Raw genomic sequence first — 21,529 nt, 5'->3', positions numbered from 1 at the left:
TGTACTCTTAAAATGGACCAGGAAACTGTTCATGTTCCATGACATGATGTGAAATTTAATTTCTCAAGTATGTGTGAATTGAAGTGAGGATGAAGTATGTGTGCCGGTGGAATCATTCAGAGGTGTCCTGGTCTCGACTGGTGCAGGCAGAATTGTGGACCCATCTACCGGTGATGCCATGAGCTTGTTTGTAGGTGTGGGTAGTGCTAGTTAACAGTAAACCAAGAACAATTCCCCTTTCCCCACGTTGACCTCAAGGTTCCAGATTAGGGGCAGAAGAATGTGCTCATCTTGAGGGGTCCCCCTCTGGAGAGCGGTTTGGGGTCGGCCTGTCATGAGTTTCGGAATATGACGATCTTGATTGTCTCCTAGTTTGGGTGCAGTTCCTCTAGATGTGTGGACTTTGGGTCTCTTATTCCTTGGTGTGCACCAGGATCATCCTATAGCTCAACAGGATTCTGCTTGGGGTTGCACCTTAGGTAAATGAAGGTACTGTTGCTCCATTGCCCACTTGTAAGCCGCTTCGGGCGTATCAAAGAAGTGTGCACAGTCTTAAAAAATCACCTTAGGCTATGCAATATAGATCAGCATGTATTAGATGTTTAATGATTCTTGTTTTTGCTTGACTGTATTGAATGATTTCCTTTGCAGTTGAAGTGGGGGGAAGTAGTCAAGCGAGATCATGACGTGAGGATTAGAACTTGAGTGGTTATGCCTTCTGGCCTCCTGCAGGATAGCATCTCTGTCCCGATAGTTAAGCAGCCAGGCAATCGTTGGAAGAGGGATGGGCTCGCTCCAGTATGAACCACGGTGACAGGGTTCCCTCACATATCCATAATTTTAGCCAGGTCTCGAGAAACATCGTAGGGGGACTGGGTTTCTGCCCCCTCTGGGAGTTCCACAAAGCGAAGGTTATTTCTTCTAGATCTATTTTCATCCTCGTCTATCCACTGTTTGAGGGTGGTTGTTAATGATTATGTCTTTACTATATTAACCTTGAGTATCATTATGTCGTCCTCAATTGTGGAGATCCTGTCCTCAGCTGCAGTCCTCCTGGATGCCACATTGCTGAGATCTTGTCTGAGGAGCACTGTGTTGGCCCCTACAACTCCTACCTTGGTCTCAACTGCCTTCACGGACAACTGGTTGGCTAATAGGATAGTATACATATCTGCAGGGGCTATTGTTTGGACTGGCTCCATTGCCAGGACTCTGTTGCTCAGGCTTTTGGTTGGGGTGGCAATCCTGACGATTTAGGACTGGGTATGTTAATGTTAATTTTAAAACGGAATTTTAGAGTGCACAGCTACTCTGCAGAGTGTCCTGGCGCTGAGAAAAAAAGATACAGAGGCCAAAGGGGGAAAACAGCGATCACGGGGTGAGTGCCCATTATTCTGCTTGTTGAAACAGCCAGGTTTTCAATTGTTTCCTGAAAGCCAATATGTTCGTGAGATGCCATAGCCTATTACCTCCCCATTCTTGAGCAATCAAGGAGGGAGAGCTGCAACATGTCCCAATATGGAGGTAGGTGTGTCATTCTAGGGGATGGCAGATTGCAGATGGTTAGGCAGTGGCCATATGCATGAAGCTGTGCGTGTCCCATTCACCTCTCTGCCCATGAATTGAAGGTTGGGGGGATACCTCACTACAGCCAACTTGCCCCTGAAGACCACAGCAGACAACACATGCAGCTGGTCAGTGCCCTCTGAATGCTCTGGATGGACCTTCACCCCCTGGCAGCAACCATACAATGCAGATGGCCTGGACCACACCAGAACAAACAGACCCTATGCCCACACTGGCCGACTTCTCCTGGTTGGGGGAGCACATGCTGCCAGGGCTGAGCCTCTGGAATGCAGCTCCAGGGGTTTTGATCCCACAGAGAGTGGGATTCCAGGAGCTACTGCTTACCCAGAACATCGGTCAGGCAGGGTAGAAGTCCTGTCCAGTCATGTGAGCGAAGATGGTCTCCTTCTGGAGGTCCAATAGCCCTGTAGGTCATGCCGGCCCCCCTCCAGGAGGCCCCAGCCCAGTGTGTTTCACTAGATGGAGCCCCAGTGGCCAGATAGAGTGTGCAGGATGGGGAGTGTGGTGTTATGAGGCTCTTCAAATTGCCACCCACAATGTGTAATCCTGTTCTTCCTCCCGAAACAAGCCACAGCCTTCGGAGACCATAATCCACCTTAGCCCTGCCTCACCTTGAGGTGCAGGGGGACAGGGAGCAGAGCCGATTTGGTGCCTTGGGACAGCGGTAGTACTCTGGGATTTCATGGCCTCTTAGGGCAAGGAATTGGTCCAGTCCATGGCATGGATGCTGGAGGATGGCATAGGAGGTGTGAGAGCACAGCTAATGTGTGTCAACCATCTTGGCCCATAGGGCAGCACTCAACCTCTACCAGCCACTTTTAACAATAAGATATATAATAATTGCACCAAGAAAGATTAAATTGAAAATAATCCTGATTTCTGTGTTGCTGGAGTTTTAACAAATAATGTGAGATTTGAAGAGATCTTGACACTGAGGCACAGAAATGTATCAAATCCATTAAAGGACAAGATAAGCTTTATCAATAGCAGCATCTTAAGAATTACAAGCAATGGCAAATCGAATTGAATCGAATCGAATCGTATGGTACTTGCATAGCACAACTTACCACCTGTGAGGGTATCCAGGTACTGGGCTCAGGGAATCAGTCAAAGAGCCATGTCTTCAGTTTCTTCCTGAAGTCTGTCAGTGAGGGGAATGTTTTGAGGAGGTGGGGGTGGGCGTTCTAGGACTTGGCGGTGAGGTGGGAAAAAGAGCATCCTCTGGAGAGGTAGCAACAGATGCGTGGAGTCTGTGCGAGGGCGATGTAGGAGGTTTCGGATAGTTGTTGGGAGTTCAGGTGGTGGTTCATGTATACAGGACCATAGAGGGCTTTGTAGGCATGGGTCAGTAGCTTGAACTGGCATGTCTTCTGGAAAGGGAGCCAGTGGAGGTCTCTAAGATGCTAGGTGATGTGGCTCCTTTTGGGCAGGTTGAGGATCAGACTGGCTGCTGCGTTCTGTATCATATGGAGTCTTCTCATGATTTCGCTGGTGGTACCTGCCTAGGTTGTATTGCCATAGTTAAGATGGTTTGTGATGAGGGCCTGAGTCTGTTTTTTTTTTGCTGCTGATGGGGAGCCATTTGAAGGTTTCCCGGAGCATGCGGAGAGTGTGGAAGCAGGCTAAGGAGATGGCGTTGACCTGTTGGTTCATGGAGAGCTCGCTGTCCAGGATGTTGCAGAGGTTCTGTGCATGTTCTTTAGGTGTGGGGGTGGGTCTGAGTTCTGATGGCCAGCAGGTGTCATTCCATGGGGAGGTATGGCTGCTGAAAATCAGCATTTTGGTTTTGTCCGTGTTGAGCTTCACACAGCTGTCCTTCATCCAGTTGGAGACATTTTTCATGCAGTTGTGCAAGCTGGATTTCATGGTGCTGGGGTCCACTGAGAGCGGGAGGACGAGTTGGGTGTCGTTGGTGTAGGAAATTATGTTGATGTTTGGGCCCTGGCAATGTCTGCTGACGACGTCATGTAGATGTTGACGAGGGTAGGACTGAGTGATAAACCTTGAAGGAGCCTTCAGATGGTGTGTTTGAGTTGTGAGGTGAAGGGGGGAGACTAATTCTCTGGGTGCATCCAATGTGGAAAAATGCCATCTACCTAAGGGCATCGTCTTTGATTCTGATCTGGTTTAGTCGTTTGATGAGTGTGTGGTGGGAGACGGTGTTAAAGGCTAAGCAGAGGTTGAGGAGAGGAGAAGTTGAGGAGGATCAGTATGGCAGATTCTGAAAATGGGCGGTATTGTGCAATACACCTTTAGCTTGCTTGAAATGACATTTTGGGTCATTAATGAATTGGAAAAGACCCATTCCCTTTCTGGAATTCATTCAACAAATATATCATAGAGACTTATTTGCCAGTGGTTTTTGGACATACATCAGAGGTGAAAATCTGCAAGTCTGAAAATACTACATATCTCTTTTTACATCAACTAATCAATTAGATTTAAAAAAGTCACATGCATCATTTATTCTCCGTTTCCTCAATGAACTGACACATTTTAAAATTCCAAAAAGCCATAAAATCTCTTGAAGCCTCTTTCTTTCTCTCTGTTTTATCATTATCCTTTTTTTCCGCCAGCCCACATAAATATTATACCTATTGCCTTAAAAGATGCTTCATGTTGTGGACCTGTATTGTGAAACATGTTCTGATGCACTGAAAACCATATAAAACCACAGTAACTATGGTAGTAGGGGAATGCTAAGGGGTGATATTGTGGGTGTAGAGGGATTAATGTGGTAGTGGTTGATAGTGTTGTGGCAGATGGCAGTAATGTGGAGGGGTGGGATTCTGCGATGGTGAAAGTGGTAGAGCAGTAGCATGGTCGCTTGGGATGGAGGCGCACTGGGAGAATTGGTAGTGGGTGGAGTATAGAGCAGTGCTTGTACTGGTATTTGCAAACACAAGGAGATGATGGACGGAGCGCTGAAACTTTTCATACACTCACCCCCAGTCACAGATCTGGGTTGAATCCATCATCATTCTTCAGCTCACTTTGCCACCTCAGTTGAGAACCAGCTATATGCAAATCAGTCTTGACCCTGTGCCTCATGGGAGCAGTCCAACCCGAAATGCCAAGCCAGGTCTTCCCTGAACCGGAAACAAGCATCCTGGGACCAGTTTCTGGGTAACACCCTTCATCAGCCAGGCTAGCTTGAATCCAGTGGCAAGGAGAGCAAAGGACCCACGTCTGGGCATACCTTGCGAATTTAGGGTGTCCATGTCCACTGGGCTTGGATCTGATTACTCTGGTATCTAGTTTATCATGTGCTTTATAAAACAATTAATCAGTTGATAAATCTAAGAATTCCACACCACCATTGTTTACTGTTTTATTCAACCTTTATCATTGAACTATTCTGCTTTATCTCAGACTTTGAGCATTTTTGGAATGTGCTAGGTGTGTTTGGTAACTACTTTTTAATTGTACTGTTTTGAATTGTGTCACTATGACATTGTTCCTGAACCAACAACAACATACCGATTGGATTGGGGACCCATGGGAATATTTAGAGACCTCAACTCTGGGAACATTCCCGGACTATATTCAACAAAAAAAGAATTCCAGAGGGTCTAAACAGTAAGTTTGTGAATGACGAAAGCTACATTTATTTTAGCTAGAACTTAAGCACAATCATAGGTAGAGTTCTGCAAATTACTGATATTTTCACTAAAGCATTTTGCCTAGATCACAAAGTATTAAGGAACCACTCATTTTTGTTCAATTAATGTGGCACAATGTTGGTGTTTCACAACTAAATGTCAAGGGTGTCTTTTGTGTGTGTTCCTTGTCCTTGACTCTCTTATTTAGGTGTTACTTGTCCAGTGTATGATTCATATTAGGGTCTTGCATGTGAACTATGCACAGAATTCCATGGTTATCTTAGCATTCTGTGTTCTTGATTAAGACATGACAGGTGCAATAGACTTGGTCACTCTACGCCTTTTTGGATGCCAACCCCAATCTAATCCATCAAAAAGTCAAAATGCAAATGACCAAAAAAACAACAAAGTCCTTTTAACTTACATTTATATTTATTAGTTTGCAAAATCATAAAATTAAAATAAAAAAATGCATTTTGCCTGTATGAATAATTCAGACTTTCTTGACACAAACCAGTAGTGAAGTGTAATGAAAAATACAATACAAATATAAACCTAAAGGGGCAGATTTACAAGCCCTGCGCTCCACTTTTGCACCGCTGTTGCGTCAATTTTGTGATGCGGCAGCGTAAACCATGCGCCACGTTGCGCCCTATTTACAACGTGACACATCTTGGGAGATGCATCATGTTGTAAAGCCCTGCGCCACATGAAACCTGCTTCAGGTTTCATATAGGCGTTCTGGCACAGGGGGCAGGGGGGGCGGGTGGTTCCGTCGCAGGAACACCTCGGAAAAGGGTCTGTGTGAAATCTACAAGGTTTCACTCAGTCACTTTTCCGACGCCGCTGCGTCAAAACCTTGCGCCTGCTTGAAGCAGGCGTAAGGCGTGACGCAGCATGTTAGAGATTGGCTGGGTTGGAACAGTGCTGGAGTTCCGGCGCGCCCGCGACACAACTCCAGCACTGCGCCCACCTTACGCCGGCAGATGCGACACGCATCTGTTTATCCTTGCGCCATGATGTGCCACATTGTAAATGCGGCGCATCTGTGATGGCGCAAGGGTAAACTTGCGTCACACATCTTTCCTGGTGCATCCCTGCTGATTTGCAGGGATGCGCCAGGAAACGTAAATCTGCCCCAAAGTCTCTTTTCATGAACCTCAATAAAAATCGGAAAGAGCTGAAGCCCATTTGCATTATTAATGCAGTCATCATAAAATCACCCAAAAAGCATGTAAACTGGGCTTGTGACTAATACGTATATTTTAATAGAATTGGACGATGCACGCTTGATTATATCGAGCTTTTACTAAATAAGATTTGAACAAAAATGTTCTTTGTGTATAGATAACTTTTTTTTCTAATCTGCTGCTGCGATCTGACTGATGCATTACAATGTGTGCGGTCGGGGGCAGCTGGCGGAGGGACTGTCCGATGCTTTCCGACTGGCTCAAGGAGCCCGTTGGTGCTTCGGAAACACCTCATAATTCCTTAATAATGGCGGCTCCGCTGGCGGGATTATGATGTCAGTTTATGAGAGCCATTTTATGTCAGCCTTTCCATCAGACATGGAAAGGCTGTCGGAAAGCGACATTGGGCACAACTAGTAGGGCCTCCTTCCTTCCTGACCCTCTGCATTGGGGCCTGGGGGTACCTATATTGCTCCCCTTCACATCCCTGCACCGTGTGGCAGGCACCGTGAGGTACAGGAATGTTTGAAAAATGAATTTTCAATGGAAGCTTGTTCTGTGGGCCTTTTCCACCCGCCGCACCAGTTTGCATTGAAAAATGGATGTTACCGACTGCCCTATGGGCGGTCCCATCCAAATAACACGGTCGGAACCACCAACCTGAGGTCAGGCGCATCCCAATCCGCAATAAGACGTAACTCCGCCCAACATCGTAATTAGCCCCTTAGTGATTTGACAATGTTAGAGACTGAAAAGCACACAATTTTGGGCCACTTATTTCATATTTTGGAGTAAAAACAACACTCTAAGAATTTATGAATAGATGAACATCTTTTAAGATCATTATTACTAGCCATTTATTAAACAAACATATTGTAACATTTTTCTATCACAGAAAGCTACTCCGGTCTGGAGACTGAGGTGATGGTGACCACTGAGGGCACAGAAGTCTATACCTACCGAGAAGTAGATGAAGGTACTCTTCTAAATGTTTATCTTCCTTAATGAGCAAAGATTAATTTTCATAATTTGTTTTTGAAAACTGTGTTGTTATCAGGAGAGGACTACACAAAATGTAACATAATGTCAATATCTTGTATTTTTCTTAGCTCTACCTTGGTATAGGGTTAAGCTGCTTGTCATATTTTGTTTAACTGGCGGTTATTAATGTTTTAATATTTGTAGACCCCCTACTGAATAGCTATTGGAAGACAGGGATCCCATCTACTATTTGAACCTCAAAATAATGCATTCAACTAAAGGAACAAGTATACTTCAAACTAATACACTAATTATGAAAGTATTTTCTTTAATTCTCAAACACACACATATATACAAAAGTAGAATTTCTAATGAAAAGTTTGGAGTTTTTCAAAGTTTTGATTTATTTAAAAAAAAAGCAGTGTGAAAGACTCTAGCACGTCTAGCATCTCAGCTTTGTAATAGGACCCAATCCTAGACAAGCTTCTTATTGCCCTTTGTATTCCATTCATTTGTTACTATTTTATATTTAATTGTAGTTAGGGAATTTCACGCTCATTGAGGTTAGGGCCTACATCCTCTCTTTATAGTTAAATTGTATTGAAAAGACTTTATGGTTCCTAGTATTTTTCTGATATGACCCCAAGTCAGGCAAAGCAAAGAAACTTCAAAAAAATTATTAGAAGTATAAACGTAGTTTTTTTTTCATTTTGTCAATAATAACCCAGTTTATTCTACGAATGTATTTTTTTAAATTTTATTTGCTTTGCATGACACACAGAAAAAATACTGGGACTAACACTCTCTATTCAATACAATATCTAGCATCTAGGTTTGACTCTTTGCTCCAAATGCATGGCCTCTTTGGGCAAAGCATAACAGTGATTCAATTGAGGCCACCAATTGTCCTTACTACTGTTTGAAGTACTTGTACTGCTCCTACAAATCATGCTAAGTGTTTGTAGCCATCAGTTTCAAATTCCTTCACATTTACAAAGCTTTTTAAAATGTTACATTCTGGTTTTAGATTATGTGCATATAATTGCTCAATTTTTAGAACAGTTGCGAACACCCTGAGGGATTTTCGCAGACCCAAAGTGTCCAGGGACCACAGATTAAGTAAGAGTGCCCTAAGGTACTCATGAATCTTGTCCCTTGTAGACCCCATAGCTTAGACTTTACAACCTTGTGGAGTCTACTTGAGATCTATAAACATTAAGCCTTGCTGAGACATCCACCAAATCTCTTGTTGAAACGGTTTCTCTTTGATTTACTGTAAAAAAAATTATATTTTCCAGGCAAATCCCTCTACTTAACATCATAATCATAATAATTCCCTTGTCAGGATATCCCCTTCAGAGAAGAGTGTTAACTACTACAATTTGAATGTAAAGGAATTGGATTTGCAACATGCATTGAATGTGTTATACTGCCAGGGCAGGATACATGGTGTCCTTGCGATAGGACACATTGGTTATATCAGTTTTGCTTTACCAAAGACAAAGGTAATGTCTGGTTGGATCTCTGATAGCTTTTAGGTAATCTTCTTGGATAAGATGTGGGAAAGCATGGTGTGTGTGAATGTGTTTGTGTATTCATGTGTGTGCATGTCTCCGTGCTGCTAGCAGCGGCAATGAGCATTCAAATCATGCTCATTAGTAAGTGTGTAAAAGTAATGAATACAATTCTTTTGGGCTTTTCTTGATCAATTTATTTTTTTAACATTTCACCCTCCAAGGCTTGAGCTCACCAAAGCTTCCAACAGTATCACGCTGCCCATGGTGCATTTCAGTTCTGGACTGGGAATGGAAACCCGCCCTGCTAATTGTGTCAGACTGGCCGCGGGGGTGGGGAGCAGGGGGGGATGAGGGACGTGGGTGGAACACACTGCAGCTGCTTTTTTTTACAGGGGCCCAATATTGCAAAACCGGCCCCCAGTAACAAAAACGGCCCCCAGGGGTCCAAAACTTAGCCCCACCCTGGCGGCCCACGAGGGAAACGCCCGGTGCCTGCTCCTGGCTAGTCCGGCCCTGGTGCCTTTTTTGTGTGTTTGTTTTACTTTTGAGATGTCTGAAGTTCATACATATAACTCGGATATTCACAAACTTTAGACAGCACACGTTAGAGAGGCAACTGTTGCTTAACATTGTCAAATTGTGCTATCTATATTTCATGCATTAATTCTTGAAAATTTCAAGTTATATATATTAACTTTAGACATATTAAACAAAAAATATAGGTTAGGCTCCGCTCTTAGGCAGCCCCACACTTTACAGTGCAGCCTAAGGACCAAAAACTCCATTGTGCAATGATATTTTATGCAGGGCATTAGGTTTTGCACCCAAAAATATTTTGGCAATAAAACATGAAAGTGGCGTGGGCAGGCTTTGTTTTGGACACGTTCATATGATATTATTTTATATTTGGCCTTGGCAGTTACTATCAGCTTCAATTGGTACTAGGTCTAGGTAGGAGTGAGTAAAGATAATGTTTACTCTGCTTGTGCCAAGCCCAAGTGCAAAAACAAGCCATATTGGAATGTTTTTGTGTTGGTTTTTTGGGATTCGCTTTTCGTCTAAGGGGCAGATTTACTATTTTTCTTGTAGCACACTACAGCAGCCGCAAATGCTGCACTGCAAGAAAAGCAGAGAGGAGGAGCGTGCCCTATTTACTAAAATAACGCTCTCCTTCCCTCTCACTAGCGCCGGTGTGGAAATCAGCTGCTGTGCGCCACGGAGACACCTTTGCACCATTGTGCAAGGGTGTCTGCGTGAATCTAGAATAGGTTTTGTACTGGAAGGAACTCTTCCAGTACAAAATACTATGCACAGACTCACTTTATCCATTTCCCCTCTTTGTATCTGTGCTGTAAATTTCAGCAAATATGCAAAGTTAGAAAAGGAAGGAGAAATGAAAGTATTTCTCCTTCCGTGGGCCTACTGTAAAAGGGCTCAGTTTTCTCACGCTAAACCCAATCTACTTTATTTAGTAAATTGGGTTTTCCATCAGAAACCTTGGATGGTTGCATGGGAACCCTCATGCAGCACCCTTGGTATGCCCCCATGGTGCAAAGTAATCCAAAGCAGCGCTGCATGCTACTTTGCATTATTTTTCCGTTATTTCCAGCACTAAACAAGTTTAGCGCTGAAAGGTAAATTTGGAAAAAAAGATTTTGCGCCGATTTGCATCACTTTTGTGACTGAAGCACGGCACAAAATCATAGTAAATCTCTCCCTCAATGTCCTGGATGATGGCATGGAAAGGAGATCAAATAATGAGAACAAACACAATGGGCAGTGAGAGGCTCCAGCCTCCATGTTAAGACTTACTGACTCCATCCAAGATAATGGCATGCCTGAAGCCTATTGAAGTCAGCACATGGGTGTCTTGGGGGAGCCTGAAATGAATGGGCGAGGTGGAGATGAGTTGGTGTTAAAGTTGAGACAAAGAAAATTGTGGCCTCACCTCAGCCCTCCATCGGTAGCCAGCCGGTAAAGCAACTAGAAGGGTTATGCAGACAAAGGGGCATATTAGCAAGAAATAGCAATATTTATCGCTAAATGCGCTTAGAGAATTTTTTTTTATCGCTCCCTATCACTGGCTATGTTAGCGGAGAAAACATGCTATTAGCAACGTTTTTCTCCATTGTGCTAAAATAACCAGCGAAAGTGGCGAAATGCGTGAATATCGCTGAAAATCCAGCGATATTCACGCATTAACGCCAATGGGGACTTAACCTGAGAATCCACCTCCCATTGGATAAACAGGTAAGTCATGTTTTTAGAAGGTGTTAGATTATAGCAATAATCGCGCTTAGCGTGATTTTTTTTATCGCTAAGCCTGCCTTGCTAATAGGCGATAGCTGTGTTAGCGACTGCATTCAGTCACTAACAGTTTGGGTATGCCCACTTTGCATGTCATTAGCAATAAATATTGCTGACATGCAAAGCGGGCCCCAGTTGCTATCGCCTAAAAGCTGTCGCTAACTGCTTTTACCGACAGTTTGCTAATAGGGCGATAAAAATATCGCCACTTTAGCGGCAAAAAGTGCAGCTAAAGCAGCAATATGGCCCTTGCTATTATGCCCCAAGATTATTTTCAGGAGATAGACCAATGAAGTAGATAAGAATACCTGCCTAATGTCAGATTTACTTCTATTGCCTTCTATTTCATTCTTTGATGATGAACCAGTGAAAATGGCACCCATAACTGACTCCACTCTCTTTGGTGTGGGACAAATTGCTAACTCTTCTTATTTTCTTTCCCCTGAAGATTATGAAATGTTTGAGACTACTTTGCCACCAAGTGTCGAATTGATAACTACACAACCTTCAGCCACCGAAGCAGCGCCGGAAGTTATACCTTTCAAACCACCTTTGGTGTCTAGCCGTGATATCGCTGGGAAAGAACGATTTACTGGTAACTTGTTTTCTTAAGTTATTTTCGTTATTTGTATTATGCAAAGTCAAATTCGGACATTTTTATCAGCAGGCCATTGTTCACTGACTTTTGCAGAGTGTTTTTGACAATGTGTTACATTATAAATTAAAAGTTGATTTCCATGTCTCTTGGGAGATTGAGCTGAATTGACTTTGCTTAACAGTGTAATTGCTTATGCAGCATTCTGTCCATTTCTAGTTCACACTTTAATATTATAAGTGAATGGAATTGATGGGGGATATAAGTGCTAAGAATTGAAAACTTGTGTTGATTGAGTACATTACAAAAAACAAAAACGCCTCCTACGCTTCTCCATCCCCCCAAAAAGCAACACCACACCGCATTATTTACCCATCCACCCACACACAGTGAAGTGTGTCAATCATGGTTCCCTTACCACAAACAAATGAAAAGCCTTCTAAAAACCATTATTTCCAACAAATTGCCCTGATCACATTATAAATAATACTCACTGAAATAGCCCACATCCGGCATTTTTAGAGTCTAATTAGTATCTGCTCATGCAACAGGTAATAATACATAGCTCCTATTTTTAGACATACATTATCTCACAGATCTTAAAAACACATGGTAGTAGTTGCCGAGCAATGACTGGATGAGGCTTGCAGGTATGGGCCTCCCTTTCTCTTGTCCATGCAGTAGAACTATAACCGCTTCAGTGGAACCAGGCCAGCACTCATATTCAAATTCTCATCTGCCAATGCACTTCATAAGCAGCTCACGGTTTTTACTGTCAGTGACTAGAAATGACAATAGCAGCGACTTAAATATATATCATGAGCTGCGAAGCACCCAGGCGTTAAAGGCCTTCGTAAATTACCTCTGGAAGAGTTTTCTAGTATTATTTTACACCTGCTGCAAAACAGATTATGTTCAGACCAGACCTAAGCATAGAGGGAAGAGAGACTCTGCCATCTCTTGCCTTCTACAAAACCTCTATACCCTTACCTGTGCTCATTTAAAGACATCAGTTCTCCACAAGTGACACACTCAGGACTTTGGCCTAATTTCCAGTTTGGCGTATTGGATACTCCAGCACGTGTAGGGTGAATGCCCCACCCACATATTATAAGTGCATTATAGCATATGGCACTTCTAATGCTGCAGACGCGACATTCACCATGGTTTTGAATAGCACTATCATGGCCTCCTTCGACTGTGTCAACCACAACATCATTTCGCTTGACTAGACCTTAACCTAAAATGACAGAAGCACCACCTAAACCCCATACCCACATATTATTTACAAAAAAGACAAACATAGTTCCACGTCGTACCTAAAAATGCAAATGCAAGGTTGTGATTTCCAAAAGAGGCAAACGCAGTGGAACAACCAGCACCAGGGCTAGCTAAAGGGCAGTGTGACTGGTGCGGCCGCACCGGGCGCTGACTTTTGGAGGGGGGGGCGCTGATCTCAGCAAGGACGCTGTATTTAACAATAAGGTATGATTGGAGAGATGACGGGCACTTTTGCCTTAGTGGTAGTAAGAGAATCTGAGGAGACGGCCCTAGGGCGTGGGGGCGCTAAAAAGAATTGTCACACTGGGCGCCACCAGCACTAAAGCCGGCCCTGACCTACACAGACAGAACTCTGCCACTCATGTTTACAATTCCCCCTCCCACATGTTAGTTGAGAAACTAAACCTCTGTGTATAAGCACTTGAGGAGCTTAGAGAGAAGCTAAGAAGCATATTTACTAATCTTTCACAACAAAGTGCGGCAAGCAAAGTTGCTGCACAGAATTGAGTGAAAGCGAAAGAGCAGAATGTTCAATATTTACAAGGTTATAGAGCATTTCTGCTCTGTCCTTGTGCTGGCGCACTATGTGCAGCCTAATGATAAGGGAGGCACCCTTGCACAATAATATAAGGGTGCATGCGTTATAGACATGGTTGTTTTTGTGCAAAAAAACAGCGGTCAGAGGCATTTTCCTCTTTCTATATGTGATGAGGAATACATCACACATTGAAAGAGGAAGTTCCAAGGAGAAGTAAAGACATTTATCCTTGTTACACCTCATTGGGGAAGGTGTAACATTTTAACACATTCCCATATTTACTTTACTACCTTTAGTAAATCTGGGACTGCACCAAAATCCATTGGGTGGGTTCAAGGAAACGTCCATGCTCCACCGATGAAACCGTTCCCTGGAGAAGTGTAACGCAATGCAGCACAAGGGGCTGCGTTGAGTTACTTTTCCTTCACAAAGCAACGCAAGGCAGTGCAAATCCCAGTTGAGGACTTGTGGTGCCTTGCACCGGCTTGTGTCATTCAAGGACAACACAAGTTCTTTGTCAATCTGGGCCATAATCTTTACTTTTCAATGTATTTCTGCTTGTTACACCAATCAAATGTAGGGTCATGTTAAGTTGCTACATTTTATATTCTTTCTTACCCGCGCACATTCCTGGCTAAAACGTTGCAATTTTCATTAAGATTGTGAACTGTTCCAGTTTGAAAATTCTGCAAACATTTGGCGTTGTGACTTAGAAACGGTCTGCAAAGGCACATTTGCAGTGAAAACCCATATATTAGCTAGGTTTGATTACATTGGAAATTATTTGGTAATGCAGTAGAAAATATTCTACAATGCATAAAACAAATTTACTCAGATCTAGGTAAACCAGGAAACAAAAGGAAGACAGGATGAAAATCGGAACTTTGCAAAACTTTGCTGGTGAAAAAACACAACTTTGCACATCCCTAGTGAAATGCACCATTAACAATGTTAAAAGACAGGTTCTTGATGGCTGACCATATCTTAGCCAGGTTTAACCGTTAATAGTCTTTCAAGCAAACTAGGGTACCATTGCCATTGCTCTGTACAGTATGTCAGTTTGTGTGGACTACTGAATGATGCTCTCTCCTGCCTTCTTCCAGCTCCTTATGTGAGTTACATCAGCAAAGACCCTGATGCCCCATGCTCGTTGAACGATGCTCTGGAGCACTTTCAAGTCGAGAGCTTAGAGGAACTCATACATCCAGGGCTGACTGACAACAGATTGCCTCCCCAGAACGTCACTTACAACGTCACGGTGGTGGCCGTGGAGGGCTGTCATTCGTTCATCATTCTGGACTGGGCAAAGCCTTCCAAAGGAGATTTCGTAACCGGTAAGGACTGCGTTAGAAGTTATGATGGACGATACTGATAAATCTCATCAGAGTCCAGGTACTGAATAAATGTGGTCATTGAACGATGGAAATGAAGGCAATTATGTTTCTGCTGATTGTGTATTGAATGCAGCCGCTGCCCATGCAGGTAAGAGCGGTGAAGCGTTGGGGCCGGGTGCGGGGGATTTTGACAGACGATGACACGGGAAAATTGAATAAATAACTAATTTTCCCTCATCATCGTCCATCTAAATCCTCCTCCACCCGGCCCCACCGCCCCACCGCTCTTACCTGCACGGCCCGCGGTTGACTGAATGCAGGTGATGGCTCACTCACTTTCACCAAAAGTCTCTAGCTCTCTAAAACAAAATGGCTGCTGGAAACTACCAACCATGCATACAGTAGACTTACCTAGAACGACAATGGAGAAGCATGACTTGGTATCTTTACTATATGTGCAGGAAGCGGGCATACAAACTAAAAATATCACTTATGAACACTCATGTTAGTTCTAATGTGTAATGTTCTTTCTTCTTGGCGCCATTTTAAAGGTATGTTTGATTTGGTTATGGAATCTGATGGTGTGGGCTATATTATTTGGGAATGTTGTATTTTATTGTATTAGAGCCTATCTTTAGGTCTGACTGTAGGCTATCTTTTGGTCAATCGCTTGAGCTGCTGATTTTGGATCTGGCGAGAGCAATATTTTGATTTTGTCACTGGCAGTTAGGTTAGCCCACCTGCTTAAAGAGTATATGGACGGTTAAGAGAAGCAGTGAAGACACAATTGTGCTCCTAAAAGTACTTCTAGACTCCTGTCATGCCGCAAAAACAGCAATTTTGCACATAAATATAACTTTTCACCTAAATGTGTTTTAGCTCCTTAGTATGAGTTGTACTCCTACAACTGTTTTGCTCTCTTTTTGCATATAGGGTGATTGTGTACCGTTTTGTGTTTTTCCTAAATGTGGTCCCATAATGCCGCTTACTTTGCATCCAAATGTATGTGGCGCATAAAATGATTTTACTCCTAAAAGTGATTTTACTCCCGAATTTTCCTAGTGCTACTCTTTTCCACACTCATGCTGATTTGCGCGAAGGTAGATTTTACACCTAAGTGTACTGCCAACCAAATGTGATGTCTCAACTTTTATACCTAATGCCATAGCTTACTGTTGTGTTTTCTGTCTGTATTGGCTAATTTTGTAACTAAGTGTGAAACCACATTCCTGCTGACTGCACCAAGGGTGACATTGCACTTAAATTTGTGTTTGTGCCTCAATGCAATTTTTCTCCTAAATGTATTTTTCCATTCTGGAGAGATTGCAGCTAAAAGTGGGTTTACAGGTAGATGGGATTTAGGAATGAAATGTAATTTTTGCTCTTACATGGGTTTTTATACTTCAGGTGTTGTTGCACCAAGACTGATTTTCCACATAAATGTGCTTTTATCCCAAATGTGTTGTGTGCTTCGAAAGGTTTTCCACACTGTTGGGATGAAAAAGTCCTCTGCATAGTAATGGACATGCAGTCCGACCCTGCGTGCCCAATTGTACTGATTTCTGGATCGCTAATACTGATTTTGTTGTCATACGCAAACAGGATCATGCATATGCCCATTGACATTGGGCTGTCTCATGGATTGCGGTCTTGTTAATCTGACAGGGCTGCCTAAAGTGCCACCTTCATAGTGGTGAGAGGTTACTGCCTTCACCAAGAGTTAAGCAGCATAAGTGCGGTGGTGGCAGCATACCGTGTAGTGATCAGTCGGAGTGACAAGATCTTTTTTAACTTGTGTCTCTGGAGTGAGGCCTACAGGCTCACTCATTTTAAAGTCCCACTGCTGTGTGCTTAACTCTCCCATTCGCCTGCATCGGTTAGGTGTGTAGTACTAAGCAGGGCATGAGTGGTGGATCGGTGCTGGGTGGATGTGTGCCTGGGAAGGGTACAATATCGAGATAATGCAGTACTGTGCAGTGCATGCATGTAAAATGGATATGCTGGATGTATGTTGGCCCATAAGTGGTACAGTATAGTGAGTATGAAATGCTGTTCAGTATGTGTATGCTGTAGACATACGATGGGTGTATGTGTGCCTGCGAATGGTACAAGGCATGGAGGACCCTGGTTTCCATTTTGGGACATGGTGAAACATGAGTAGAAGAGTTAGAGGAATCCCCCAGAGAGATCTGTGTATAGCTGCATTCCTTTAGCTGGGTGGGACACACACTGGAGAGGGGGAAAGTCATGCCTTCCTGTGCACTTCAAAGGGTGCTCTTTGATCATTGGGAGGTCACAAGGAAATGGCATGGGCACTTCTCGGGAAGGAGATGTGGCTGATAAGAGAATCATTAAAAGTAGATCTGGGGCCTTGGGCTCACCTTTTGATGCACATATCACTATGCCTGACATCCAGATGTGACCTCTAGTCACACCCCTGGCCTGTGTTATGGAGCTATGGAATCACTTCTGCTGTGACAGACTGCTTTCAAGAGGGGAAACGAGTTGGCACTTCAAAAGAAGCAGACCCCCAACATAAACTTCAAAGACTCAGATTCTGCAACTTTTATTGGTGTCTAGAAATGCACTATAGAAGGGGAGTTTGGGACTCCAAAAATTGTCATCTGCCAAATAGCCAGATGGGCTGTGTGTAGAGGGGAAATTCTTCAAGACTTCTGCCTGTGACCAGGTCCGGGAACCAAGGCCTGCTAGTCTCCCTCATGGGTGAGTGAATATCACCCAGGGATCCAAGACCACCTGCCCTGGAGTCCAGAGCACAATTGCATGCCTGCATGCCAAGACCAGTGTGCCCTGTGAGGAAGAGCTGAGCAATGGAGGGAGTGAGGACCAGTGGGGTATCATATCGTTTCCAATTGTGGGGTGTGATTAGAGACCCATGTGCAGGACAAAGTAGGTGACCCCATTATGCCAAGGGGACCACTGTGAAGTGATCAGTGGTGTACGCTGTGCTGATCGAGGCAGACCCCATGTGCAACTAAGGATTGGCACCCCTATATGCCAGGAGGCGCTGCTGCACATGAACTGGCCTGAATGCTGTTACCGACCCGGCTGGAGTCCATGTACAGCTAAGGATTGGCAACCTCGTATGCCAGGAAGGGGCAGTTATGTGGACTTTAGCTGTACCGAGCAAGTTGAGGCCTGCCTACAGTAGGGATGCAGTGCCGCCGTATGCCAGAGGGCATCACTGGAACTAGCCAGACGTGTGTACTGATGCAGAGCATTGCTGGAGGGGAGAAGCTGTCATGGGAACCCCCAAGTCTCTACCTCCAAATGAGGGATCAGCACCAGGAACTGCCCATCATCTTCCCACGGTGGTGGAAGAAATCAAACAACTTACCTGCACTGGAAAGCTGCAAGGAACCTTCGGTCCCCGCATGAGGAGATCAAGGATCAGTGAGTGAAGCCTGCCTGGGCCGCATAGAGTGAACAAATCTAGACCATCCGCTTCCACTCCAACGCCCACAGAGTGGACGCTCTCACAAACTCACCCTCTGACATCTGACCCTGCAAGTGCTCTTAAGACTAAGGGGCTCTTTTATGGGAAAGTCATGCAGTGCAGTGCAGCGCTGCACAGCAAGTCACCTTGATGCATTGCACTGTGTGACGGGAAAAGTGTAGAAATGCACTGTATTTAAGGGAATATGAACATTCCTATCCTTTCCCTTGCACTGGAGCCCTTTTTTGCAGCCTGGTGCCAATTAATCCACCCTTGCACCATGGTAGAAGGGTGCCTGTGTTGCATACAGCATTATTTTTGTGCAGAAATGGTCACCTTCCTCCGCAAAAACAATCATGGGAGGCATTTTACTCTTTCTATATATGCTGCAAAATGCAGTACACATACAAAGAGGAAGAAACAAGGACAAATAGGAATATTACTCCTTGTTACACCTCCACTTGTAATAATAATAATAATAATCCACATTTGTAAAGCGCACAATCACCCGTAAGGGTCTCTAGGCGCTGGGGGCCGTCGGGAAGATTAAGCGAGCTATTGCCCAGAGTCACATGGTGCTGGGCTAACCTGCCGCCGGAGCCGGGGATCGAACCCTGATCCCCAGATTCCAGCGTCAGTCGCCCTGGCCGCGGCGCCACACCTCTCAAATCTCGGAATACGTCAAAATCCATTGGAGTTGCATGGGAACACCCATGCCACACCAATCGAATGCCTTCCTGGGGCAGACTAATGCAACAAAGAGATTTGGTTGCATTGCATTACTCCAGATTTTTGAAGCTTTGACTTTGCATGCCTTCAGAAATCAGATTTAGACGTTTGCATCATGCTTGTGCAACTTTGCATTGTGCAAACATGATAAAACCCTCTCATAAATAAGCCCCTGAATTCGGGTCAGTCAGTTCTGAGGAACTTGCTGGCTAGAGAGCACATCAGTGCTGGAACACTTTTAACTTTAGAAGAAAGCTAAAGTGGACTCTTGTGACTTGGACTACTAGTTGGTCATACCTTGGATGTTGCCAATAGTGAATGGGGAATAACCTCTGTCGCTAGCGTGAGGAGAAAGTGGAATAGGGAACCTCCAAGGAAACACTAGATTCCCGACCTTAGGGGGATTGTTTAGTTATTTGTGAATGCTGTCTTTTTCTTTTGTTTTAGTAGCGGTAGAAATAAAATATGTCTCTTTTTTCATTTAAGTGAGTATCTGGATGGACAATGATTTATTGCTGCATGAACTTGAGTTCATTCCCTTGTATCCAACCTTCCCCCTTGGGAACCTTGGGCTACTCAGACCATGCTAACCCTGAGGGTCAGGTGCTGAAAGGGGGCTTGTCTCAGTTGCTATGAATCCATAGTAGGACAGCCCTGGGACATCAAGAGTAAAAGACTTCAAACCCAACGTTTGGGCCTAGTAACCCATGCTTGCCCCATTACTCTTGAAAAGGGGGTCTGATGCACACTAATGCTGGTATTTTGGTGCACGACGTTAATATTGTGTTGAAAATTCATCTGACAGAAATACTGTGAAAATAAATTGTGATGACAAGAATAATATGGGACAAATAGTATTGCAGGTAGAAATTAATGTTTTAGCTGTTTAACATTGGTTTTTTTAAATAGTTGTACATGGTATCAACGTTTTATTACTTGATATATTTGTATGATTTTGTGTGTTTTAAGTTATTAATGTTATTGTTAGGAGTCTGTAATGTTTTTAGCAATTATTTTATGTTATAATATTTTTAAAGTACTCTTTTTTAATGAATTGTAATCTATTTAATTACTGGTGTGTTGTCGGTTCTGTAGAGGGGTAGGGTGGGAAGGTATTCAAATGTATTTCTCTTTTTTTATAATTTTAACACATTTGTATGTGAAATTGGTTACTTAGGGGCTCATTAGGATGGCGGACGGAAGAGCCACCGCGGCCCTGGAGTAGGCGGAAAAAGCCTTTTCCGTGTCCGCCTGCCGCGGATACTCCGTCCGCCAAATCAGGATAGGAAAACGTGTCAAATTTCCGTCCGCGACGGAAAAGCACGCTCCGCCGCCGAACTACACACGAGACCGTGGCGGACGGAACACATCCGGAGGCCCCGCCGTACGTACTGACGTCGAAGACCGTCCCCCAAATCAAGATGGCGGAAAATACACATAAAACCGCAGCGGAAAAACAACCTGTCTGAACACGGCGGAATCCCCACTGCGAAGACAGGTGACATAGCAGAGATACCCACCGCAAGCTGACCACCACCATGGACCCAGCGCTACACGCTTTCCCGATGCTCTTCGCGATCCACCACGTCCTAGTCATGGCCCACCATGGACGACGACGCAGGTAAGGCACAAACCATTGGCTGTCTGCAGGGGAATACCAGTAAGGGACGTGACGTAGGGAGGGGGAGTGTCATGTTACCGAAACCACTGATGAGAAGCAAATACAAATACACATTAGTAGTACGCAAGCAGGAATGACAACGACAGACCACGAGACCTGATAGACTACCTTTATTGTACAAAATAGGGGTTAAATCACAGTGTATGCGTGAGCATGGGCAAAGTGGGCACCACAGCAGCTACATCATTGGCAGTCAACGAGAGGGCAGAATGCAGTATCAGAGCAACAACAGGGCATTGTGCAGTACAGAGCAGGTACATCAGAGCAGGTAACGAGAGGGCAGCATGCAGCATCAGAGCATCAACAGGGCATTGTGCAGTACAGAGCAGGTACATCATAGGCAGTAAACGAGAGGGCAGAATGCAGTATCAGAGCATCAACAGGGCATTGTGGAGTACAGAGCAGGTACATCAGAGCAGGTAACGAGAGGGCAGCATGCAGCATCAGAGCATCAACAGGGCATTGTGCAGTACAGAACAGGTACATCATAGGCAGTAAACGAGAGGGCAGAATGCAGTATCAGAGCATCAACAAGGCATTGTGGAGTACAGAGCAGGTACATCAGAGCAGGTAACGAGAGGGCAGCATGCAGCATCAGAGCATCAACAGGGCATTGTGCAGTACAGAGCAGGTACATCAGAGCAGGTAACGAGAGGGCAGCATGCAGCATCAGAGCATCAACAGGGCATTGTGCAGTACAGAACAGGTACATCATAGGCAGTAAACGAGA

At 44.2% G+C, this 21,529-nt stretch overlaps 1 protein-coding gene across 1 annotated transcript in view; it reads left to right on the top strand.

The window, feature by feature from the left end:
- Window positions 1–21,529, top strand: part of FNDC1 (fibronectin type III domain containing 1) — a 1,317,427-nt gene that overhangs the window by 722,066 nt on the left and 573,832 nt on the right. The window contains exons 12-14 of the mRNA XM_078649203.1: window positions 7,275–7,355; window positions 11,633–11,779; window positions 14,702–14,932. Of these exons, the coding sequence (XP_078505329.1) occupies window positions 7,275–7,355; window positions 11,633–11,779; window positions 14,702–14,932 (459 nt within the window). The remainder of the gene's footprint in view (window positions 1–7,274; window positions 7,356–11,632; window positions 11,780–14,701; window positions 14,933–21,529) is intronic.

This window comes from Lissotriton helveticus, chromosome 6, assembly GCF_964261635.1.
Source record: "Lissotriton helveticus chromosome 6, aLisHel1.1, whole genome shotgun sequence".
In the NCBI taxonomy this organism is placed as follows: domain Eukaryota; kingdom Metazoa; phylum Chordata; class Amphibia; order Caudata; family Salamandridae; genus Lissotriton; species Lissotriton helveticus.
The sequence above is the reverse complement of the archived record's forward strand: the minus strand, read 5'-3'. Positions and strand labels throughout refer to the sequence as shown.